Below are 26,605 nucleotides of genomic sequence, written 5' to 3'. Positions count from 1 at the left end.
AATGTATGGGGGTTCCAACTTCTACACATCCTCACCAGTGGTTGTTAATTTCTGTTTTTTTTTTTAATTATTATTGTAGTCAATCTAGTGGGTGTGACGTGATGGCTCCTTGTAGTATTGATTTGGATTTCTCTAATGATTAATGATCCTAAGCATTTTTTAATGCTCCTATTAACCATTTGTATATCTTTGGAGAAAAGTATGTTCAAGTCTTTCATCTGTTTTTATTTGGGTAGTTTTACTTTTGGTCGTTGGCTTGAAAGAGATCTTTCTTTATATATTCAATACTAGATCCCTATTAGATATATGATTTGCAAATATTTTCTCCTGTTCTGTGTGTTGTCTTTTCACTTTCTTCATAGTGTTCTTTTTTATTAATAGAGAAGTAGTGGGTTTACAGAAAAATCATGCATCAAATACAGGGTTCCCATAAACCATCCTATTATTAACATCTTGCATTAGTGTGGTATATTTGTTAAAATTATGAAAACACATTTTTACGGTTGTTCTATTGATTATAGTTCATTATTTACCTTAGGTTTCACTGTGTTGTATAGTCCCATGGATTTAAAAAATTTTTTTATTCTAGAAACATATATATATGTGTGTGTGTGTATATATATATATATATATATATATATATATATAACCTAAAATATCCCCCTTTTAAACCAATTCAAACATATAATTCAGTGCTGTTAACTATGTTCACTATGCTGTGCAACAACCACAACGATCCACTACAAAAATTTTTCCATCATCTCAAACAAAACTCTGTACAACTTAGCCATTTACTCCCTATTACCTAGCCCCACACCAATCCCTGGTAACTTATATTCTAGACTCTGACTCTATGAGTATGCTTATTCTAATTATTTAGTATCAGTAAGGCCATACAATATTTGTCCATTTGAGTCTGGCTTATTTCACTCAACATGGTATCTTCAGGCTCATCCATATTGTCACATGTATCAGAACTTCATTTCTTTGTATGGCTGAAAATATTCCATTGTACTTATATACCACATTTAAAAAAAATCTATTCATCTGTTGATGGACACTTGGATTGCTTCCAACTTTTGGCAATTGTGAATAATGCCACTATGAACATTGGTGTGCAAAGTTCTGTTTGAGTCTCTGCCTTCAGTTCCTTTATGTATATTCCCAGAAGTGGGATTTCTGGGTCATATGGCAATTCTGTACTTAACTTCTTGAGGGAACTCCCAGAAACTGTCTTTCACAGCAGTTGCATCATTTTACATCTCCACCAGTAACAAATGAGTTTTCCTATTTCTCCAGTTCCTTTCCAACACTTGTAATTTTCCATTTTTTAAAATAGTAGCCATAATGAGTACAAAATGGTATCTAACTGTGGTTTTGATTTACATTTCCCTAATGGCTAATGATGTTCAACATATTTTCATGTGCTTTTTGGCTACTTGTACACTATTTTTGGAGAAATGTCTATTCAAGACTTTTGCCCGTTTTAAAATTGGTTGTTTGCTTTTTGGTGTTGAGTTGCAGGATATCTTTATTCTGGATATTAAACTCTTATTGGATATGTGATTTCCAAATATTTTTTTCCCATTGTATAGGCTGTTGTTTTACTTTCATGGTAAAGTCCTTTGGTGCACAAAAGTTTTTACTTTGATGGGGTGTCATTTATCTATTTTTTCTTTCATTGCTTGTGAAACTCCAAGGAACCATTGCCTTATACAAGGTCCTGAGGATGCTTCCCTACATTTTCTTACAGGTGTTTTACAGTTTTGGTTCTTATATTTAGATCTTTGATACACTTGGAGTTAATTTTTGAATATGGTGTGAGGTAAGGGTCCACCTTCATTTTTTGCACATGGATGTCAGTTTTAGCAGGCATTTGTGAAGAGATTAGAGCTGTATGCATGGAACCACTGACAAGTTGGACTAAAAGGGACAGAAAAGGGACAGATTGAAGGAAAAATGGGGAGGACAAAGAATACATTTAATACTGACATTTGTATTTACCTATGTAGTTACTTTTACTGGTGTTCTTTATTTCTTCATGTGGATTCAAATTTCCACCTTGTGTGCCTGTAGGACTCCCTTTCACATTTCTTACAGGGCAAGTCTACTAGCAACAAACTATTTTAGTTTTTGCTTACCTGGGAATGTCTTAATTTCTCCTTCATTTTTGAAGGATAGTTTTGCTGGATATAGAGTGCTTACTTTTGTTTCTCTCAGCACTTTAAATATGTCATATCACTGCCTATGGCCTCCATGGTTTCTGATGAGAAATCAGCTATAATCATATTAAGGACCCTCTGTATGTGATGAGTCACTTCTCTCTTGCTGCTCTCAAAAGGATCTCTTCTTTGTTTTTTGACAGTTTGATTGTAATGTGTCTTGGTATGCATCGGTTTGAATGTCATCAAATTTTGGAAATGTTCAGCCATTATTTCTTCAAATATTCTTTCTGTTCCTTTCTCTCCTCTCAATCTAGGACTGAAACTGTTCATATGTTAGTACACTGATGGTGTCCCACAGGTCTCTTAGGCTCTGTGTTTTTTTTTTTTTTTTTTAAAGTAAAGAGTTCTTTCTTTAATGTAAAGTCTTGTATACAATAAAAACATGATAAAATAAAATGAAAAACAATAAAAGTAAAAAAATCTGCTTTCTTAATGGTGATAGACACCATGAAAAGAGTGAAAAGACAAGCCATAGAGTGGGAGACAAGAGCTGCCATACAAATATCTAAGGATGCACACCCATATTACATAAACAGCATCACAAGGCATTCAGTAAAAGACAGACACCCCATTACAAAATAAGCTTAAGATTTGAGCAGACACTTCTCTAGAGATGACACATGAAACTCCATACCATATCATAGATCAACATCATACATAAAACGTTAAGCAAAGGAAGTCAGACACAAGAGTACATATTGTGTACTTGCATTTGTTCAGTGTTCAAAACCAAGCTAAACTTCCTTTAGTTTTAGAAGTTAAAAAAATACTTATCCTTGGGGGTGGGGAGTGACTGAGAAAGGGGCATGAGGGAAGCTTCTCTTAGTAATCTTTTGGGTGCTACTTAAAAGCAAGATATGTTCAAATTATGAAAAAATTTCAAGTTGAACACCCAATTTGTACACTTAAAAAATATGTATACTACCTTTTGATTAAAAAGTTGACCATAAGCAAAAGCAAATGGAATAAGTATTAGTATTTAGAGGGTATAAGCAAACTACTTATCTTCCCCAACTTAACCACACAGTAAGAAGTAGCTATCAAATTATCCATTTAAGCCTTTTCTTCCTCTCCCACTTCTTATCAATGTGTTAGGAAACAACCTTCTTGTCTCATCTTGGTAAGTTCACCTTTCATCAAGACAACACAAAAAAGACTAAAGACTAGTGTTGATCATTATTCACCTGTATTGTGGTCTTCAAATATTATTTCCCATAAAGGGAACCAGGATTTCTTAGAGAAATGGCCAACTTCAGGACTGGGGCAGGAAACATACATGCTGAGCCTGAACTATTTTGTCATACTCAAGGGTAGACAGGGAAAAGAGGAGCAATTATTTTTCAAAAACTGATCTTCATTTAAAAAAATAAACAAACAAAAAAGCAGATCTTCAAATTCTTCTGATTCCAGGTACTTGTTAAACTCTTGGACAGATGCATCTTCATATGGAAGATGATCTGATAACTGTGGCTTGCCCCTTGTTTCATCATTGCATCTTTCCATGAATCTGCTTCTTTCTTTTCTCTTTCTGCCAATCAACTTGGGTGGGCAGAGGGCTATAGCTACAGAATTGAATTGAAGCTGCCCCTGGTAGACTAACCCAACACAAAGCAAAGCCTCATTTCTTATGACCTCACTTTCTCCCCCACTTTTCAACTTCACAGGCAGCCTCTGGCTCTGATTCTGTCTTTCAAAATCTGCTTGTCTTGGGCATTGTGCTTGTCTTCTCAAGACACATTTCCCTTTCTCATGCTTCTCTTTTTTTTCTTAATTCTTTTTTCTTTCTGTTCCTCAGACTGAATACTCTCAATGGACCTATTTTTAAATTTGCTGATTCTTTCTTCTTTCTGCTCAAATCTGTTGAGCCTCTAATGAGATTTTCATTTCAGTTATTGTACTTTTCAACTCCATAATTTCTACTGGGTTCCTTTTTATAATCTCCATCTTTATTCATATTCTGAATTTGGTGAGACAACATTCTCCTGGCTTACTTTAATCATTTTATCCATTGTTTCCTTCAGCTCTTTGAGCATATTAAAACAGTTATTTAAAGTTTTTGTCTAGTAAGTTCAATGTGTGTGCTTCCTCATGGATAGTTTTTATTAATTTTGGTTTATATTATTTATTAATATTATATTTATTACATTAATTTCTATTTATATTGCTTTTACTATTGTCATACTTTCTTATTTCTTGGTATGTCTCACATTTTTTCTTGTTGAAAACTGGACAATAACATACTTTAACATCCTTACATATATATGTCATATATGTATGTGCATGCACATATATATACTTTGCAACTTTTTTCCCTTAAATAATATGTCTTGTTGATCTTTCTCTTAATTCTTTTTATCTGGTGCAGAGCTTACTGTAGTATGGATGCAGCTTTTCCTTAATTGATGGATATTTATCTAAATTGTTTACATTTTTCACTAAAACAAAAAATGCTGCAATTAACTTTGTAAACACATGTATTTTTGTATATTAGATACTTAGAAGAGTAAATACTAAGTCACAGAGTTTTGATAAATATTGCCAAACAGCCTTCCAAAAAGTCATCCATTTACATTCCCGCCAACAGTGCGTGAGAATGCTTGCTTTTTTACACTTCCCACATTCTTAATATTGTGCATTGTTTTAATTATTGCCCATGTGATAAGCAAACCATAATATTTCATTACTAATTTAATTTAGATTTTGCTGATTACTGATGATAATAAGGATATCTTCATGTTTATTTCCATTTATAGTTTTTCTCCTGTGCAGATTCTATTTTATTTTGTCCTATTTTATTTATTTACAGGAGTTCCTTATATGTTACATATTAATATTTTGCCTGTTAAATGTGTTGCTAATGTTTTCTCCCAATGTATGGCCTGTCATTTGTTTTTTCACATAGGCATTTTAAATTTCATAAGTCAAATATATCAACCTTTCAATATAGGATTTTAAGTTTAGGGTCTTGAATGGTAAGGGCTTTCCCACTCCAAATTATTAAAATATCATACAATATTCTGATTTATTTTCTCTCCATCTCTCTTACAAACATACACACACATAAACACACTCACACACACATATTACATTAGCTCTTTACTCCTAATGGAGTTCATTTTATTGTATATAATGAAGGAAAAGTCCAACATCATTTTTCCCAAGTCAATAGCAAAATAGACCACATATTAATTCCTCACTGGTTTGGAACTACCTGTCTAATATTTGTACAAAAAGATTTTTAAAACATACACAACATTCACATATACTTTTTTGTTTCTGGGGTGTAACAACGTACCAGAAACTGGGTGGCTTAACACAACAAAATTTACTTTATCACAGTTCTGGAGGCTAGAAGTCTGAACCAAGGTGTTGACAGGGCCATGCTCCCTCTGTAATCTGTAGGGAAGAACATGTTCCATGCCTCTCTTCTGCCCAGAGGCAGTGGCTATCTGACAATCCATGGCATTCCAGTCTCTGCCTCAGCTGTCATGTGGTGTTCTCCCTTCTGTCTGTCTGTATCTAAGTTCCTCTTCTTTTAAGGAAATCAGTTATATGGGATTAGGGCCTTCTCTAATCCAGTTAGGCCCTGTGTCAGTTTGAAGCTGTTATGCACCCCAGGAAAAGCCATGTTCTTTTAATCCAGTCTTGTGGGTGCAGACTTGTTATGGGTGGAACATTTGATTAGATTATTTCCATGGAGGTGTGACCCTGCCCATTCAAGTTGGGTATTGATTAGTTTACTAGAGTCCTTAAGAGAGCTCAGGGGCCAACACAGACCCAGACACTTGGAGATGCTAAGCTAAGAGATGACACCCAGAATTTGCCCCAGAGAAGCTAAGAGAGGACCCCCAGATGCTTAGGGAGAAATGCCCTGGGAGAACAAGCAAGGATACACAGGAGCTGAGAGAGACAGAAGCCCAGAGACATTTTGGAGAAAGCCATTTTGAAATGCAGCCTGGGAGCAAAGGACCAGCAGACACCAGCCACTTGTCTTCCCAACTGACAGAGGTGTTCTGGAAGCCTTCAGCCTTTCTTCATTGGAGGTATCCTGTGGTTGATGCCTTAGTTTGGACACTTTTTTATGGCCTTAGAACTGTAAATTTGTAACCTAGTAAGTCCCCTTTATAAAAGCCAATCCATTTCTGGTATTTTGCATTATGGCAGCTTTAGCTAATATGGGCAGGAATAGGTCCCATCTTAACTAATAACATCTTCCTGATTTGACAAAAATCTTATCTGCAGTTAGGATCACATTCATAGGACCAGTGGTTAGGACTTGAACATATCTTTTTTTTGGGGGTGGGGGGTGGGGGTAGAAACATTTCAATCCATTACAGAGAAATGAATTAAAGAGATGTACATGTATGTGTTTGTATGTACATACTATTTTTGTATGGATTTGCAACTATTTTTATATGCATCTTATATAATACTGGAATTAGCTGTTCCTTTAAAAATGGTAAAATTCAAAAGTAAAACAGTTTTGACTTAGTCCTCTTTTAAGCTATAGACCTTTGACTGTCTTTTGATTTCTTCTGAGGTTAATGTACCTTTCAGGTTTTCTACCACTTCTCGGGTCAACTTTGTTAATTTTTATTTTCATCTTGTTTGGGTTTGCTAATGCTGCTGTGTTACTCTGTTACTACACATATTTGGAATGATATTATATGTGCCTGGCTAGAAAGGAAATGCTATCAGCATAATAAAAAAAGTAATGTTGGCTCATATGTAGTTTTTTTCCCAGCACATTTTTATTATGAAGGCAGAGGCAGGGTTACATAGGTTTTGAGTGGCCTGCCCCAACCTTATCTTCCTATTTTTCTACTTGTCGTATTATTCTTAGGGAGTGATTTTGCAGAACATTCATAGTTCTCATTGCAGCAGAAATGCTTTTCATTTTTAGAAATCCCCCTTTGTCTCCTTGTTCTGATAATCTTAGAATACCTTCAGCAAACGGGTGAAAAGGACTGCAAGTAGGAATGTACTAGCATCTTAGTGTCTGGGAGGGTGGTTTCCATCCATCTCAAAGGTCCGTAGCTGCTGGAACTGTCTGCCTCACTGTCCCTGGACTACCCTGGCTGCTCTAGTCTGTGGATAAAACCTTTAGCATCTTAGTAAAAGTTGTGGAATGCCTGATCAGCTTAGCTGCAGATTTCCTGACCCTGCTCCAGAGAACCTCTCTGTCTGTTTGTATCCTTTGACTTTGGAGTTGCAACTCTTGAAACTCTTCTTTAGGCATCAGTTGTGTGTATGTGTGCATTCATGACACTTGTGACCACTCCAGTTGTATTTCTCTGTACATTTGATTCTATCTCAGTCTTTCAGAATTTCCTCAAATTTTCTGGCCTCTTTTTTTTTTCATGTACTGATGTATTCTATTAAAAAACATATTTACTGATGTTTTAAGGAATTTGTCCAGAAGACAGTATAGATGCTTGTGATTTTTGTCTATTTTTTTCAAATACAAATATAATAATGTCATTCCCTTGCTTAAAACTCTTGGATGAATCTTGATTTCTCTTGGGATAAAATTCCAAATCCATTCTGTGGCATACAAGATCCTGTAGCTTTGGGGCCTACTGCCTTAAATTATTTTTTGTTCATTCCCAATGACCCTCCCCCCACTATGCTTCAGCCTATTGGTCTTTGAGTTCTTCAATGTCACTAGACCTTTCCCATCTCTGCCCTTAGTGCATGATGTTTCCTCCGCCTGAAAGGTGCTTTCACTTCCCTTTTCCCTCTTCTATGCTGCCCTTCCTTCCTCCTTTGTTTGTTTAACCCCTTCTCAACTTTTAGTCTCGACTCAGATGTATTTCCTTAGGGATGTCTTCCCTGACTCCCAGGAACTAGGTTAGGCATCCCTGTTACAGAGTAATATGGCTTGTTTCGTGTCTAACTCTACTACTGGTGTCTCTTAAACTTTAGCATAAATAAGGATTGTTTGAGGAGATTTTTTTTAAATTGCAGATTTCAGGACAGCACATCATTTTTTATTCAGTAGCTATAAGGCAAGTTTGAGAAAGCTGCATTGTAAAAATATTCCCAGAGACTTCTGGGAAAGAGGGTGGAGTAGGAAGTTACAGGACTCCTCACTCCTCCTCCAAAAACAGTTGGTGGGCAGGCAGAAACTGTCTGAAATAACTGTTCTGGGGCTCTGGAGTCCAGGGGAGCCATGTACAGCATCCAGGGAAGAGTGGGATGAAGAGACTGAGAAACTGTGGTAAAAAACTGTGAGTAACTTGCTCTGCAGCAGGACCTAGTGCCCATTCCCAACCCTCAAGGGTAGCCACTTTGGGTTCATTCCCTGGTTGCCAGCTGCAAGCTGAGAAGGACATAGAAGCCCTCCTTTCCAAGGACAGAGGGCAGCACAGCTGAGTACAGATCATGACTTTTGACTGGCAAATTTAGATTTCTAGGTCCTGGTTCTGAACTGCTGTACTAGCCTGCCTGGCCAAGAACTACCCTAGCCACTGTTTCAACCCCATCCTTGACAGGGGCCTAGACAGTGGAGGTTTAAAGACAGTACCTCCCTAGGGCTGTGGGGAACAACTTGCCAAAGAGTGCCATCTGCTGGTCAGGCCAGAAAGTGCAGCCTCTGGGAGCAGACAAAAATGTTTTTAGTGTCTTTCCTGACCCTCTCCTCAGGGACCTTTAGAACTGGTCTTCTCCCCCTTCATGGGTCCCTGGTCCTGTTTTACTGGGAAATACCAACTTGGGAAAATCCTCTCCAGGGTGGGTGACTCCTTCTCCCAAAATTTACCTTTCAGGCAAAAGCAGCTAGAGACAATGAAAGGAGAGTAAACAAAACAAAACAGAACAAAACTATAGAGGCAAAACAAAAGCAAACAGAACAGACCAAGATTCCTGGAGAAGGAATAGAGGAAAGGAAGTTTCTTCTAGGGGTGAAACAACTGCACAGACAGAGCAATCTTAAAAATTGTACTGCATACCTAGGGCAAGAATCAAATGTAGAGAGCTGAATAAATCTGATCATTTAGACATGGACAATTCTAAAGGTCTAGAATAAGTTGAAAATGACAAAGAAGAACCTTAACATCAAGCCAATCAACAACAAAACCTTAGACAAGAGAGAAACTGGTCTTCAGAGTAAACTCATCAAGATAATCAGACGTCTAGATATCAGCAAAAATTACAATACATACTAAGAAACAGGAAGATATGGCCCAGTCAAAAGTTAGAGAAAACAGAGAATTTGGAACAACTAATTAAAGATATTCAAACAAATCTAAATCAATTCAAGGAGATGAAGGAAAATATGGCTAAAGAAACAAAGGATATTAAAAGGAAACTAGGTGAGTATGAAGAAGAATTTGAAAGTAGGAAAGAACAGAATTTATGGGAATGAAAGGCACAATAGAAGAGACTGAAAATATACTAAAGGCATACAACAGCAGATTTGAAAAGGCAGCAGAAAGGATCAGTGAACTAGAAGACAGGACATTTTGAAATCTTACAGAAGAACAGATAGAGAAAAGAATGGAAAAAAATTGAGCAGGGTCTCAGAGAATTGAATTACAGCACAAAACACATAAACATACATGTCATGGGTGTCTCAGCAGGAGAAGAGGGGGGAAAAAGGGCAGAAAGGACATTTGAGGAAATAATAGCTGAAAATTTCCCAACTCTTATGAAAGACATAATTATACATGTCCAAGAGGCACAACATACTCCAAACAGAATAAATCCTAATAGACAAACTCCAAGTCACATACTAATCACAATGTCAAATTCCAAAGATAAAGAGAGAATCCTGAAAGCAGCAAGAGAAAAGAAATTCACCACATAGAAAGGAACAGCAATAAGATCAAGGACCAATTTCTCATCAGAAACCATGGAGGTGAGAAGACAGTGGTTTAATATATTTAAGCCACTGAAAAAGAAAAACTTCCAGCCAAGAATTCTTTATCTGGGACAACTGTCCTTCAATAATGAGGAATAGTTTAAAATATTCACAGATAAACAGAAATTGAAAGAGTTCATAAACAAGAAACATGTTCTGCAAGAAATACCAAAGGGGATTCTGCAGGCTGAAAGGAAAAGTCAGGAGAGGGAGGCTTAAGAGAGGGGGAGTATAGAAATGAAGATTATCAGTGAGGGTAACTAAAAGGGTAAAGAGAGAGACAAAAATAAGATATAACAAATAAAAACCACAGGATAAAATGATTGAAGTATGCACTGTCTTTACAGTAATAACACTGAATGTTAATAGATTAAACTGCTCAATCAAAAGACACAGATTGGCAGAAAGGATAAAAAAGTGTGATCCATCTATATATGCTGTCTAAGAGACTCACCTTAGACCCAAGGACCAAAAAAAAAAAAAAAAAAACACACACACAAAGAACAGGGGTTGCTATTCTAATATTGAACAGGATATACTTACAATGTAAAATTGTTATAAGAGATAAAGAAGGACACCATATATTAATAAAAGGGGCAATCCACCAAGAAGAAATAACAGTCATAATTAATTATGCAGTTAATCAGGGTGCCCCCAAAATACATGATGCAAACACTGGCAAAAATTGAAGAGAGGAATAGACGTCTTTACAACAATAGTGTAGACTTCAGTACAGATAGAACATCTAGACAGAGGATCAATGAAGAAACAGAGGACTTGAATAATATGATAAATGAACAAACTTAACAGATATATAGAGAATATTTCACCCAAACAGCAGGATATACATTCTTCTCAAGTGCTCACAGATCATTCTCTAGGACAGACGACATGCTGGGTCACAAAACAAGTCTCAATAAATTTAAAAAGACTGAAATTATACAAAGCACTTTCTCTGACCATAATGGGATGAAGCTGGAAATTAATAACAGGTGGAGAATAGGAAAATTCACAAATATTTGGGGATTAAACAACACACTCTGAAACAATCAGTGAGTCAGAGAAGAAATTGCAAGAGAAATAAATTGAGATGAATGAAAATGAGAATACAACATATCAAGACTTTTGGGATGCAGCAAAGGCAGTGCTGTGATGCAAATTTATAGCCCTAAATGCCTACATTTAAAAAGAAAGAACTAAGATTAAGACCTAACCACACACCTGGAGGAACTAGAAAAAAAGAACAGCAAACTATTCCCAAAGCAGCAGGAGCAAAGAAATAACAAAGATTAGAGTATAAATAAATAAAATTGAGAACTGAGAATAAAAAATACTGACAATTAACAAAACAAAAAATTGATTCTTTGAGAGTATCAATAAAATTGACAGACCCTTACGAAAGAGAGAAGATGAAAACAAATAAAATCAGAAATGATAAGAGAAACATTACTACTGACTACACAGAAGTAAAAAGGATCATGAAGATACTTTGAACAACTATATGCCAACAAATCAGACACCTCAGATGAAATGGACAAATTCCTAGAAACACACACTCTACACTGACTCTAGAAGACATAGAAGACCTCAACAGACCAATTACAAGTAAGAGATTGAATCAGTCATCAGAAACCTTCCAAAAAAAGAAAAACCTGGCACCAGATGGCTTCACAGGTGAATTCTACCAATCATTATAAGAAGAATTAATGCAATTCTGCTCAAATTTTTCCAAAAAATTGAAGAGGAGGGAACTACCTAATACATTCTATGGAGCTAACATCACCCTAATACCAAAGCTGTCTAAAGATACTACAAGATAAAAAAATTACAGACCAATTTCTCTAATGTATATAGATGCAAAAATCCTGAACAAAATACTTGCAAATCGAATCCAATGACATTAAAGAATTATACACCAGGATCAAATGGGTTTTATCCCAGATATGCAAAGTTGGTTCAACACAAGAAAATCAATTAATTGAAGGGGAAAAACCATCCACATAATCATCTCTATTGACAAAGAAAATGCATTTCACAAATCTTTCTTGATAAAAACACTTCAAAAAATAGGAACAGAAGGAAACTTCCTCAACATGATAAAGAGTATATAGAAAAACACACAGCTAACATGTAGTCAATGGTCAAAGACTGAAAGCTTTACCTCTAAGATCTGGAACAAGACACTGTTCTAGAAGTTCTGGCTAGAACAAATAGGCAAGAAAAAGAAATTAAAGGAATCAAAATTAGAAAGGAAGAAAGTATAACTTTCATTAATTGCAGATGACATGATCTTATACATACAAAACCCTGAAAAATCTACAACAAAGCTACTAGAGTTAGTAAACGAGTTCAGCAAAGTGGTAGGACACAAGAGCAAAACACAAAAATCAGCAAAACACACACACAAAAATCTCACACCATGTACAAACATTAACTTAAAATGAATCAAAGACCTAAATATAAGAGCCAGGATCATAAAACTCCGGAAGAAAATGTAGGGAAGAATCTTCAAGATCTTGTTTAGACAATGGTTTCTTGGTATACAAAGCACAAGCAAAAAAAAGAAAAAAAAATAGATATATGGGACCTCATCAATACTAAAACATTTTGTGCTTCAAAGGAATTTGTAAAGAAAGTGAAAAGGCAGCCTGGTCAATTGGAAACCACATATCCAATAAGGGTTTAATATCCAGAATATATAAAGAAATCCTACAACTCAACAATCAAATGACAAACCACCAATTAAAAAATGGCCCAAAGGCTTGAATATACATTTTTCCAAAGAGGAAATACAAATGGCTAAAGAGCATATGAAAAGATGCTCAACATCACTATCTATTAGGGAAATGCAATTCAAAACTATAATGAACTATCATTTCACACCTACGAGAATGGCCATTATTAAAAAAACAGAAAACTATGAGAGTTTGACAGGTTGTGGAGAAGTAGGAACACTCATTTACCATTGGTGGGAATATAAAAAGGTGTAGGTGCTGTGCAGAAGACATTTTGTTGGTTCCTCAATAAGCTAAGCATAGAATTGCCATATGATCTGGCAATCCCACTACTAGGTATATACCCAGAACTGAAACAGACATTTGCATATCAGTGTTCATAGCAGCATTATTCACAATTGCCAAAAGATGGTAACAACCCAAGTGTCTGTCAACCAATGAACAGATACACAAAATGTGGTATATACATATGATGTAATATTATTCAGCTGTAAGAAGGAATGAAGTCCTGACACATGTGAAAACATGAATGAACCTTCAGAACATTATGTTGTGTGAAATATGCCATATACAAAAGTAAAATTATTGTATGATCTCTCTAATATGAACTAATTAACTAATTATAATAAGCAAACTCATAGAATTAGAATCTAGAATGTAGGTTACCAGGAGATAGAATGAGGGTAGCGAATGAAGAGCTGATGCTTAATGTTCACAGAATTTTTAATTAGGTTGATTGTAAATGTTTGGAAATGTATAGAGCTGATAGTAGCACATTATTGTAAGTGTAATTAGCAGTGCCGAATTATGAGTGTGAATGTAGTTCAAAGGGAAAGTTTAGGGTCATGTGTGTCAGTAGAAGGAAAGCTAGAGGATAAAACATGGGACTGTATAACACTGTTGTGGACAATGACTGTGGTTAATGATACAAATATAAGAATGTTCTTTCATGAACTACAATAAATGTGCATCACTGTTACAAGGTGTGAATAACAGGGTGCTCATGGGAAAAAAAATACACCTAATACAACATACGGACTATAGTATACAGTAATATTTTAATATTATAAATAACAACAACTAAAAAGATTGAGTGATATCTGAGTATTTAATAGATCTACCTAATTTTTAACTGTAGCACAGTATTCCTTTGTATGGCTATATCACATTTTTTTAGCTGTTATTCTATTGATAGACATCTATGTTGTTTTCAAATTTTGTAAACTACTTGCATAAGCTTACTTGTGCAAAACATACACGTGTGTTTCTTTAGGTCACATTCTAAGAAGTTGGGTAGATTTAGTCATAGGGTATTAGTGTTTCAAATTTTAACTGGTTATGCCATATTGCCCTCCAAGGTAGTTGAACCAATTTTTCCTGCCAGTAGCAATCTAGGATAATACTTCTTTACTCTGCATCCTCACCAATTAAAATGATTCAAATTTTAACTGGTTATGCCATATTGCCCTCCAAGGTAGTTGAACCAATTTTTCCTGCCAGTAGCAATCTAGGATAATACTTCTTTACTCTGCATCCTCACCAATTAAAATGATCAAACCTGACGTTTTTATACAATTTGAAAAATGACATCTTGTTTTAATTTGCATTTTCCTAACTATTATTGAGGTTGCGCATCATCTTTCCCTATGTTTATTGGTCATTTGCTTTCCTGTTCTTGGAAGTGCCTGTTCATATTCTTCGCCCATTTTCCTTGTACATTATTTGTCTCTCCCTCATTTATCCTTTGTCTATGATGTATATTGAAAGCATTCTTCTCAGTTTTCGCTTATCTTTTAGTTTTGGTGTCTTATATCACACAGAATGTTTACATTTTTATTTAATCACATTAAACCAGCTGTTCCTTTATATCTTTTGCTTTGGTATCTTTCTTGAGGAGGTCTTCCTTATCCCAAGGTCTCAAATATATTTTCCTATACTGTTTCCTGTAATTCTTCTTATCATTTCTTTTTTTCCAGGGGATATTTAGGACCTTAATACATTTGGAAGGTATCTTTATTAATGGTATGAGATGTGTATCTAGCTTTATATTCATTCAAAAGAATAGGTCATTGACCCAACACCATTTAAGGAATGGTTTACATTCCTTTCCCCTGCTCCAAGATGCTATATTTATCATATAATAAGTCCCCATATGTATATAAAAGATTCCCAGATAGTTTGGGTTCATATTATACAGAGCCATACTGTTGAGAAACACTGCACTGGATAACACTATTTAATTGCCTAACTTTTGTTTCATGCATAGTCTCCCTATTAGAGTATAGGCCCGTGCAGATTCCATGTTTATCTTGTTCACTGCTGTATCCTCAGTGAATGCCTGATAATATTGGAGATACTAATATTTGTTGAGGGCATAAAAATTGCATATATATTAGAAATATACAAAAATTGCATATATATTAGACATACATATCCTGAAAAGAAACTAAAGATTTCCATGTAAATACAGTAAACTCATATTTCAGTGGTAGAGCTTGGTTCTAGTGACACAACAGGGCTTGCCTTTGGGAGAAAATGGACTTCAAGAAGAACTCAGTAGCATAGCTGCTCATTGTCTAGAGCAGAGATTCTTACCCTGGCATCCAAGACTCAATGAGAAATTCATTAAACTTCCCAAATTGTGTGTGTGTGTGTGTGTATGTGTGTGTGCATGTATAATAATATATGTTTAAACATGCACTATGTTCAACCATTTTTTAAAGCACTCCCTATGTCTGGAATTTTCCTAGGTACTGGGGATACAGTAGAGAACAAAGATCAAAAACTCATCTTATGTAGCTTATTTTCTTATGGTGGAGAAAGACAATAAATAAAATAAATCAGTAAAATATATGAAATCATAATAAGTGCTATGGAGAAAAATAAGGCAGGGAAGTAAGTGGAGGATAGTGGAGACGGTGGTTGCAATTCCAAACAGAGCAGTCAGGGAAGGCCTTATGGTGATGGTAACATTTAAGCACAAACCTGAAGACGGTGACAGAGTGAGCCCTGGGATACCTGGCAGAAGAGCATTCTAGACAGAAGGAATAGCAACTCAAAGGCCCTGAGGCAGGATATGTCTGGCATATCTGAGGAACAGCAAGGAGGCCAGTGTGGCTAAAGCAGACTGAACTGGAGGAAATCAGATCAGATGTAATGCAAATACAAGGCCAATCATGGAGGACCTTAGAGCTCACTGTAAGAATTTGGTTTTATTCTGAATGATAGGAGAAGAGATAGGAGAGTTTTGAACAGAAAAATGACAATTTTGTATCTTTATGGCTGTATGTGCATGTGTGTGAACAGATGTGTGTGAATATGTGTACAGGCAGGCGAGTGCAGTTTTTCTGGAGGGAGATTCCACAGGCAACCCTGAGGTTTCCTTGAGAAGCTTCCCTACAAGGAACTTGTCCTCTGAACCTAATGGTTCCTCTCAGCTTTGTATTTTTATTTTTTTTAACCTTGCTCACTCCACCTCCAGAGAAGCTGGGTGTTGCTGGGGTTGGGTTGCTTTCTAGGCAGAACCTTAGCAAAAGTTTAAACACGCCTGTGTTGTAGCACACATTCTTCTTTCCTTTGTTTCACCTTTCCTTTCACCGGGCGGGAGATGTGAGATGGGTCTGGGGGCTCTTTCCATTTGAGAAAAGATACTCTTACTTGTTCCTTTGAATTCTAAGTGAGGACAGAGAGAAGTCAGTGGGGAAAGAGTCTCTTCAGACTTCTTGGCTCCAAAGGTGGGAGGAGAAGCAAGAGAAGCCGCTGGAGTAGGAGGGGAGGACCCCAGGGGCAGTCGTGGCCATGGTGACCACAGACCACAGAGCAGGGCACATGGCACACTGTACTGAAAGCACCTTCTCGTTCAAACCCCACAGTGTGGTCCATATGGAATTTCATGGAATAATTGTTTGAAATCAAAATTATTTACCTTTGGGGTGACAGTGTGATTGTGAAAAAACTGTGGATCACACCCTCTTTATCTAGTGTATGGATGGATGAGTAGAAAAATGGGGACAAAAACTAAATGAAAAATAGAGTGGGATGGGGGGGATGGTTTGGGTGTTCTTTTTTACTTTTAGTTTTTATTCTTTTTCTGATTCTTTCTGATGTAAGGAAAATGTTCAGAAATAGATTGTGCTGATGAATGTATAACTATATGATTGTACTGTGAACAGTTGAGTGTACACCATGGATGACTGTATGGTATGTGAATATATTTCAATAGAACTGAATTTAATTTAAAAAAAAAAGATTCAATTTACTCCTAAAAAAATTTTATTTACCTTTGACTTGTGAAATAGGTTTCTTGGGATAGGTTTGCTAGGATCTGCATGATAAAAATTATCTGTCAGTGGAATAGCAATTCCCATATTCGATGGAGGTCTGTAGTTTACCTACAATTGATTAAACAACAAAATATATAATTCATTATTATTTACTAAGTTTCTAATTTAAATCTCTTGATTTTTCTAGAATAGCATTCAAAGCAAATATTTCATTTTTAGCTCCAGGCATTAAAGTAAACTTCTCTTCACCACCACCCCCCTATCTCCCATTTTCTGGAACTACTCAACCTCAGTCCATTGCAATACAACTTGGAACTTGTAAATAAGTGAAAAAACACATTTAGTACCTAACATAGCTTCCAGAAAGCCAATGCCTAAAGCATAAACAATTTATAAAAGAATTACATACTTGGCAAATAATTCTTCAAGTTTGATTATTTGTTTTTTGTCAGAAATAAAAATATTTAAATACTGTTATTTATGAAAGAATAATAATTTATATTTTAAAAAAGAGTTGTGGATCCTGACAAGGTAGAAATTAAAATTATTACATTGCAATGGAACAAGCAAAATACATCAGCCTAGGACAAGTCAACGCAAGGGCAAATAGCTGTATATCCCACAAAAGCCCAAGATTAAACAACCACAATATAACATAAAATGATAATAAGTGATGAAACCAAGCTACCAAGAAATATTAGTTCAGAAAGTTTTTACATTTTAAATATTCATTACAACCTCAAAACGACATGAGGAACGAAAAGTAATTGTGACATGTTTTAAGCATCTCAGAAGAAAAAAGCTAAACTGAATGGCCAGCCAGTTACAAAGAGTAATACATCATTGGTACTCTGTTTAACATAATATTCTGCTTAGATTTTTTTTACCGGTAAAGTTTTGATCAGATTAAAACCCTGACTGTCTCTGTGAACTCCTTTAATCCAGTCTTCCAATGGGATAAATTTATTAGGAATGTGATGCATAGATCTGAGATAACTACAGCTGCTTTTCAATGTTGGCACAATTGTTGTAACAAAGCACTCAGTTGATGCTTCCCATACAATAAATGCCAGTGAAGTTGAACCCTGGAAATATCCAAATAAATGAAGGTTATTGTAACCAACTAATAAGAGGAAGTTTCAACAGAAAAAAGAGCAATAAGTTTGACTATAAAGATGTGTTTGAGAATAAATAATAAGAGAAAACATTCTTTTCTAGGAAGAAATACATTCTGAACTAATTGGTTGTGGGAAACATTTGTAAATGAGCAAAGATCAAGAAGGACTTAATTAATAAATAACCACTATTTCATGCAATGTATGTGGTTGAAGTTTCCCTCATTCACTGATGAGTACCTGGACATTTGCTTTGCTGATATAAGTAAAATAACTTCTATTGGCCAATATTTTTAGGAAAAAAAGAGACTTAATTCACTTATCAATTACTGTGTTTCATAAAAATATATTTTTGGTAGAGATTTATGCACTAGTAAATGTATTTGATCCCCAAATAATATTAAACTATCAACAAAATTTGATAAATTGTTTTAGGTTTTAAAGAATTTTTGGAATTTTAAAATATGCAGAAGTACTAACTGTAGTGGTATAGTAGACTCTGGTAGTGATAGTTTTGCCTCAGTCCCCATACTCTATAGCTATTAAAAATGATGTTGTAGCACCTTCTATAATGTGCCAAAACATATCGAACCTGAATCTAAGCAGAACTCTACTATTCATGGAAATAAGGGAGACTAGACATAAGGTGACATACAGAAAAATCCAGAATGTTGGACATTCTAGGGTACAACTGACTAAATTTCTGCAAAAATTCAATGGCAGGGGAAGAAAATGGGGTGGGCAATACCTTTGACTAAAAGAGACTTAGGAGATAAAGCAGCTAGATGTACTAGGTGAATCTTGTTTGGATCCAATTCAAACAATCCGACTGTAAAAAGTGTTTGAGAAAATTAGGGAATCTGATTATGAACTGGATTTTATATGATACTAAAGAACTATTATTACAAGTTTTGGGCACGATAATGGCATTGTGGTTATATGAGAGATAATACACGTATTTTTAGAGATGTGTAATGAAGCATATGGTAGTGTGTTACATAAATGAGCTAAAGGTGGTCTCTGTGTAGTGGATCAGTGTGTTGTTTACTTTATCACAGTAGCCTGAGTCCATTAGAAAAACTTACTGGCACCAAACTCAAATTCTTATACATCCAATTCTTTTAAAAATAGTTCCAATAAGCAATATTTAGTCATTTAGAGTTAGCTTGCTTTGCAAATCCTAAGAAGCAGAGCCACACATTTGCCTCAGTTGACAAGACAAAACCCTGCACTTCAGTCCCTTGGAGTTTTCTGACCTAGGGGCTCCCCATCATACTGACTCTAAGCCATAAGTAAACCTCCCCCCACCCGCATCCCTTTCTCCTCTCCCCTTCCTCTGGTGGCCTCCCTCCCACCGCCGGCCTCTGGAAAGTTTCCTGACACGACAGCCTGCTGCTTCCCACTGTCAAAGCATTGCCCCAATAAACAGCTTGTGTGTTACTGTCATCTAGCGGTCAAATCTTTCTTGGTCAACTTCGAAATCCTCAAATTCAAACATACTACAGAATAAAATGACATGATGTCTGTGGTTTGTTTTAAAATGTTAGAATATAGACAAATAGGAAAAAATTAAAATATGGATGATAAACCAAAAGTATCACAATCTTGCCTACTGTTTAATCTGGGTGAACAGTATATAGAAGTTCTAATTTTGTCTATATCTGAAAGTTTTCATGATAAATATTTTAAGTATGTAGAAAAATATTTATTGGCTTGAAATGATCAAAACATATAGTTAAGTGACAAGAGCAAAATTTTAAGTGAATATATAATTCTATCCCGTTTTTTAGAAAAGAGAAATAGAAAAATACTGTGAGTTAATAATTATTGAGCACTTTCTATGTCACCCATTGTTTTAGATGGCCTAATTGAATTTTCACATTTAATTCTCAAAACAATCCTATGAGATAGGTACTATTATTAACATCTCCACTTACTAAATGAGGAAACTTAGCCACGGTAAAGTAACTTTCCCCAAGTCACAGAGACAGTGCCAGAAGTGAGATGAAACCCGTCATCTGCTCCCGAGCTCACTCTCTTTTTTCTTTAACAGAAAGAACGCTTCACTAATTTGCAATCATCCTTGCACAGGGGCCATGCTAATCTTCTCTGTATCGTTCCAATTTTAGTATATGTGCATGAAGGGAGCACCCAAGTTCACTCTTTAAAACACTGTTCCCTGTTACCACCCTGTCATTTTCAAATACCCAAATGTTAATACTGCTTAGTCAACCTTGATAGGTAGGATTATGTATACTTTTCTCTTCGTTGTTTTCTTAGCTTATATTCTAAATTTTCTATAGTTAATAGAATTTTTGGTAATTAAAGAAAATCTTACCTGACGTAAATCTTTGCTAGCTACAGAAATTTCCATTAGATAACTATCAGTATTATCAAAAAAGCCTTCAGCTTTAATTTCCAACAAAGTTGGATTTCCAACTAATACTTTCAGTAATGGTACTTCAAGTGTTCGAACACCTATGGAAACAAGGTCAACAGTCAATATTAAGTAGTAAAAACATTAAAATCAATTTTATAACGATTGGCTAATGAGGATTTTAGGCATCTACAGAATCTATTATGAAGGCACCATAGTGGCTACAAATACAGTCAGCAATTTATATATAGTTAGTCAACTTTAAAAGTTCTTAGAAAATCTAATTTCACAAATATTTTCTCCTATTTACTCACATAAATATTGCTCTCTTCCCCTGCTCATTCCTCAGCCAGGCTCTCATATGCATACAAAGGTAAGCTGGATAATACTAGCCACACTAAGTTGGTTAACTCAGTAGAAAACCTGAAGAGTTCACACTCAATTAAAAGGCTGTCAGTCAATTGTTGCCAAGAGAAAACGCCTAGGCATTTCAAGCAAAAATAAGTCATCAGGCCAATTTCTGTCTGCAGGCTTCACGTTTGCAACTTCTCAATAATGAGAATTTCAATGGAAAAAGGGATTTGAAATGTTATCTAGTCTAACTTCCAACCTCACTAATCAGTAAACCAGAGCTGAGAAGGAGTAAATGACAGCCTGAGACCTCATCTGCAGCTATTTTCTTTAAACCAAAGTGATCTGGCCAGTGCTTTCTAAATTTTAAATGCAAGAATACTGAAGTAATTAAAAAGGTTTTTTGTCATAGGGCTGAAAAATCTGAGATAAGATCATAAATTAATTTGGGCTGTTAACCTCATTTTCTCTCATTTGTAAAATGATTATAATCTAGCATTTTAGGGCTGTTATAGGCATTAAATAAATGTATAAAAACAGTACAGAACCTAGTACATACTAAGTGCTCAATAATTATTAGTAGATTGCCAACTACAATGGAAAACAAAAATAAAGGAAATCTCAAAATTTCACATCCAAGAAAAGCAATAATATCTCCTCTTGATGTTTCTCAATAAAAACAAACTTACCTTTCACATTAGGTATGACCTTAACTTTAAAAATATGATTTTTCCCCAGATCAATGTATTTCAGTACACTGAGGGATAGTGAATCATCGTGTTGTTGAAACCAATAATTACAGTGTGTTGAATATATATTCCATGTTCGTCCATTTCTCTGCCCAAAGTTGTATAAGAACCAGGAACCTTTTTGAAAAGTTACATTGAATGGCACTCTGTTAGGCATGGTAGCAATGGCTAAAGCATTCCATTCATCTACAATATTTAAGATCAGGAAGCTGCTGTAACCAGGAATCACCACAGTCTTCTCTATATCCGAATCTTGAAATGAGGAATTAACATCTGGATCTAAAACAGAAAAGATCTGGTATAAAATAAAACTGCCCATTGTCAGCAAGCATACTGGTGTACATAATTGACAAATGCATTATTTGAGGTTTTAAACCATGGTCTTAACTGGAGAACACATTTGCCAGATTGCAGATTATAACTAAAATTATTTTATACAAAGTTTATCATTGTTACCTAAAGCATAAACCTATCCTGAAATGTTTACTGTGAAACTAGTTCTGTGAAATTCTCAGCAGAAAAAAAAAATGTTTTAGGGGTAAGAAATTATAAGAATTACTTTAGTAGAGAAATGCTAAGAGCCCTTAATAGTCTGGAACATTACTAATGATTCTACAAGAGAAGAATAATGTAGCCAGTGTTTCCCCAGTGCCTAAAGGAGCTCCTATTACATAAAAGGTGCTCAATAAATATTTATTGAATAGGTGACCAATCAATTGTTCAAATAAAGCGTGAAGATTTAGAAGAAAAGAGGCCCTAGAGCACGACTTTAAGGAACACCGTCATTTAAGGGATGGGAAGGGGAAAAGAACCCCACAAATGAGACAAAGAAGAAATGATCAGAGAAAACCAAAACCCATCAGAGTGGGTATCGGAAGCTGGAGGAAGATGGTGTTTTGAGGCGAGGGAGGACATCGTTGTTAATTTTTTAATGTATATTTTGTTAAATGTTTTTGTAAGTCATTAAACAAATCAACAACAATACTCTCTTCCTCACTCTGGAAAAAAAAATAAAAGAAAGAATCAAAAGAGAACCCCATCATCCCCTTTCTTATGCATCCATGCTCTAATTTCTCTCATTCTTGCAAACCAAGAAAAAATCCCTTCCGACGTTCTCTCCAACTGACACGTAATTTCTTTCCTCCTCTTTATAGCAAAACTCTCTGAAAGAATTGTCTTTAGTTATTTTCTTCAATTCCTCTCCTGTCAAAAAATTTTGAACCCATTCCAATCAAACTTTTGTTTACAATATTCCATGCAACAGCCTTTGTCAAATTTACCAATAACTTTCACACAGATCCACTGGCCAGTTTTCAGTCCTCATTTTTACACTGACCTATTTAGTAGCATGTAACACAGAAGCATTTCCTCCTTGGCAAACCTTCTCCACTTGCCTTCTGAGACAGCGCTCTAACAGTCCTTCTCTTGGCCAGCCCATCCCAATCTCCTTTATTGATTCTTCCCCATCTTCTCCACCAATAAATGTTGGAATGCAAGGGATTAGACCTTGTACCTCTTCCTTTCTTTTTTCCAGGTGATATGCTGACAACTCCCAAATTTATATCTCTAGTTCAGACCTCTTCCTTGTATTCCAGAACTGTACTTTTAAATGCCTATCTTATTTCTCCATTTTGGGTAACAGGTATCTTAAATTTAATATGATCTCTCATCTGATTATTGCAATGTCTCTTAACTGATTCTTCTGCTTCCAAGCTTGGCCCTCTCCATCACTTGCTTGGCCTATTCTTAGCACAGCAGCCACTGATCTTGTTAAAACACATCAGGTAATGTCACTTTCTGCTCAAAACCCTCTAATGGCTTCCCATTTACTCAGAGTAGAACCCAAACACTTACAATAAAATAAACTAATGCTTGCTATATTATCTATCATATGATCCTTTGAAATAGAAATATTCTATATAACTGTTTTCAAACTAATTTATTCTACACGCAAAATCCTCATGAACTACCTATTTTCTCTCACTTCTCTGGGGCACTTTTAAAACAATAACCTCATAGGAATAAATGATAGGCACTACTTGATGAAACATCAGTGAAGTTAAAGCTAGGTTTTATTAGAAATAAATAATTTCTACATGAACCTAAGTATATGTAGGCTTCTTTAGCTTGTCAGTTGGATTAAAATTTGAAATACGTTACTTTATAAATGAGCATAGCAGTCTTCTCAAAAGATAGTTTTTCATTTTTTTGTAGCCACCAGAGATATATTATATTATTATGCTTACCTTGAAGAGTAAGTTTATAGAAGAAACTTGTCTCTTTATTAATGGAAAGGGAACTAGACAAACAAGAGCTCTCATTCAGTTGTTCTAATCCAAAAGGGTCTATAATTTCGGCAATAACTGAGGACAAAAATCCTTCAGGAGTTTCATGTTGCATTGTCTTTCTTATGTAAGCTGTTCCAGTTTTCCTAAAAAGAAACCAACAAAGGTTAAGTAGTTCAGATAAAACAGTGGCTTATGAGCAAGTTTATGAACAGATAATTTCCAAACAAAATACATCTCAAATGGCTAACGAGTGAACATTTTATCCACATTTGTTTAACTTCATTAGTAATCAGTGAATCAATTACAGCAATGGGGTACCAGTTTTTACCTAGGAAATTAGCAAATATTTTTATATAACAAGGTTCAATAGTGGTGAGAATTCAGTGGTGATAGGTACTCATCTACTGCTGATAGGATTGTAAATAAGTATGTTTCCTAGAAAGCAATTTGACAGCATGCATTAGAAGATCTAATACTATTTTTTTCTCTGATTCCATAAGTCTACTAATAGGGCTCTATCCTAAGGAAATAACTTGAAACACAGGGCAAAAAGCTTTCTACACAAAGATGTTCATCACCTCATTAAGTAAATGATAATAAATGATCTACTTAAATGCAATATAACTACTAAAATAACATTTACAAAGAGTTTTTAATTACATAAGGAAAAATATAATGTCCAAGTGAAAAAAAAACAAGTTGAGAAACATTAAAATGCATGTAAAGACTACTCAGTCATTCATCAGTGTTAACAGTCATGATTTCAATTTTCTTCTTAATATTTATCTTTTAGGAAGTTTCTATAATAAGCATGTCTTAATTTTACATTCAAGAAAAAATCTATTTAAAAATGTTTACCTCTTTCCAACTCAAATAAATAACTTGTTAAAGCCTGGCAGCCTAAATATTTCTTGATTCCTTCTTGATCATATCCCCAACATCCAATCCATCATGAAATCTTGTCTGCTCTTGAATGTACCTACTTCAGCCACCATCATCTTTTACCTTTACTTTAATAGCTTTTTAAGGGGCCTGGCAGCTTCTACCCTCACCTTGTCCTATACTTTCACAGCATGCAGAGTGATCTTTCAGAAATATAAATTAGATCATTTTACTCTGCTACACAAAACTCTTCAATGGTTTCCCCTGGCAACAAGAATAGAATTTAAACTCTTTATGCAGTCTAAAATATCTTAGATGACCTGGCACTTGCCTACCTCCTTGCTGACTTTTCTACCATACCATCTCACGATGCACCATCTTCACTGGCCCCTTTCTTGTTTTATTAAATACATCCAAACTTTTCCTTGCATTGCATTTGCACTTGCAATTCCTTTTGCCTGGAAAGCTCTCCCCTTGCTCTTGGCTTGGCTTGTCCTTCTAACTCTCTGCCGCTATTGCATCACCATATTTACTTCTTTCATCATTGATGAATGATAATTTCACTTGGACTAGACATTCCTTTTGTCTAGTTATTTCCTCTCAGCACACTGAAGATAAAATTTCACTGGTTTCTGGCTTCCACTGTTGGCAGTGAGAATTCAGATCTCCATCTAATTGTCATTCCTTTGAACAATTTGTCTTCTTAATGCAGATTTCCTCCCTCTTTGTGGCCTTGTTGTTCTTCAATTTCACTATATTGCATGTATATGTGGATTTCTATCCTGCTCGGGATTTACTGATTTTCTTGAATTTGAAAAGTAGTCTCTTTCCCCACTCCTGGAAAATTCTTAGTCATTATTTTTTTGAATAGTGCCTCTGCCCTATTTTCTGTATCATGTCTTTTCCAATTTAGCATGTAGATTTATTAGATCTTTTCACTCTTTCCTCCACGTCACTTAACTCTCTCTCATATTTCCCATCTCTGTCTCTATGAGCCGTACCATCTGGAAAATGGGGGATATCTCCTTTCCAGGGACAGAATACACTCCACTGAACTTGACATACGGCAAGTTCTACCACAGCCCATGGGGAGGCAGGAAAGAACCAGGGAGGACTGCTGCCAGAGAGGACTGCTGGAAAGGTGAAGGGAACCTAATGGACTGGTGGATGTCCAGAGGTCTAGACACGAAGAGGGTGGTTATGACTCATTGGAAGGGTTGCATTGCCAAAAAAGTACTCTGGAAGTCTCTATTGTTTGCCCCTTTACCTCAGTTCCATTCTTTCACCCAAACTCTGGAAGGGCTAGAAACCATAAGCTATGATGGAAGGAGGTTTGAGCTAGAAAGTAGTGAGAAAGAGTGAGAAACACTGCTTTCCCACACTCCAGACTTCTCAGTCTGGGTCAGGCCAAAATGGGGGGTTGGAAAACAAATTTAAATTGGATAAGAGTTAGAAGTTTCTTTAAAACGCTGGACAGGAATTGAGTCATGAGATTATTAGACTGGCTTAGACTCTTTAAAACCAAGGATATTGTTTATTGTTTAAAAGAAAAACTGCAAGACTTGCCTGATGTTTCATCTAGAGGCAGAAAAGGAAATAAAGCCACAGAATGGAATTAAAGAGACAGTAGGAGAAAAAATAAAGTTGGTCTATCCAGCTTATTCAATGAACAAATTACACATAAATCAATCCGGTTATTCACCTACTTAAAAGCATTCACTGGTCCCTCCTCTCTAGGA

At 35.5% G+C, this 26,605-nt stretch overlaps 1 protein-coding gene and 1 non-coding gene across 2 annotated transcripts in view; both read right to left on the bottom strand.

Moving 5' to 3' along the window:
• CATSPERB (cation channel sperm associated auxiliary subunit beta) overlaps nucleotides 1-26,605 on the bottom strand; it is a 188,590-nt gene that overhangs the window by 14,188 nt on the left and 147,797 nt on the right. Inside the window, exons 17-21 of the mRNA XM_037835252.1 lie at nucleotides 23,943-24,127; nucleotides 21,637-21,975; nucleotides 20,558-20,697; nucleotides 17,992-18,189; nucleotides 17,102-17,212 (exon numbers count right to left, since the gene is read on the bottom strand). Of these exons, the coding sequence (XP_037691180.1) occupies nucleotides 17,102-17,212; nucleotides 17,992-18,189; nucleotides 20,558-20,697; nucleotides 21,637-21,975; nucleotides 23,943-24,127 (973 nt within the window). The remainder of the gene's footprint in view (nucleotides 1-17,101; nucleotides 17,213-17,991; nucleotides 18,190-20,557; nucleotides 20,698-21,636; nucleotides 21,976-23,942; nucleotides 24,128-26,605) is intronic.
• On the bottom strand, nucleotides 20,267-20,370 carry LOC119533535. The gene has a single exon (XR_005216664.1). It is a non-coding gene; the product is annotated as a U6 spliceosomal RNA (small nuclear RNA).

Source organism: Choloepus didactylus, chromosome 4 (genome assembly GCF_015220235.1).
Source record: "Choloepus didactylus isolate mChoDid1 chromosome 4, mChoDid1.pri, whole genome shotgun sequence".
Lineage (NCBI taxonomy): Eukaryota > Metazoa > Chordata > Mammalia > Pilosa > Megalonychidae > Choloepus > Choloepus didactylus.
Note: the sequence above shows the minus strand (reverse complement) of the source record. Positions and strands in the feature narration are given on the sequence as shown.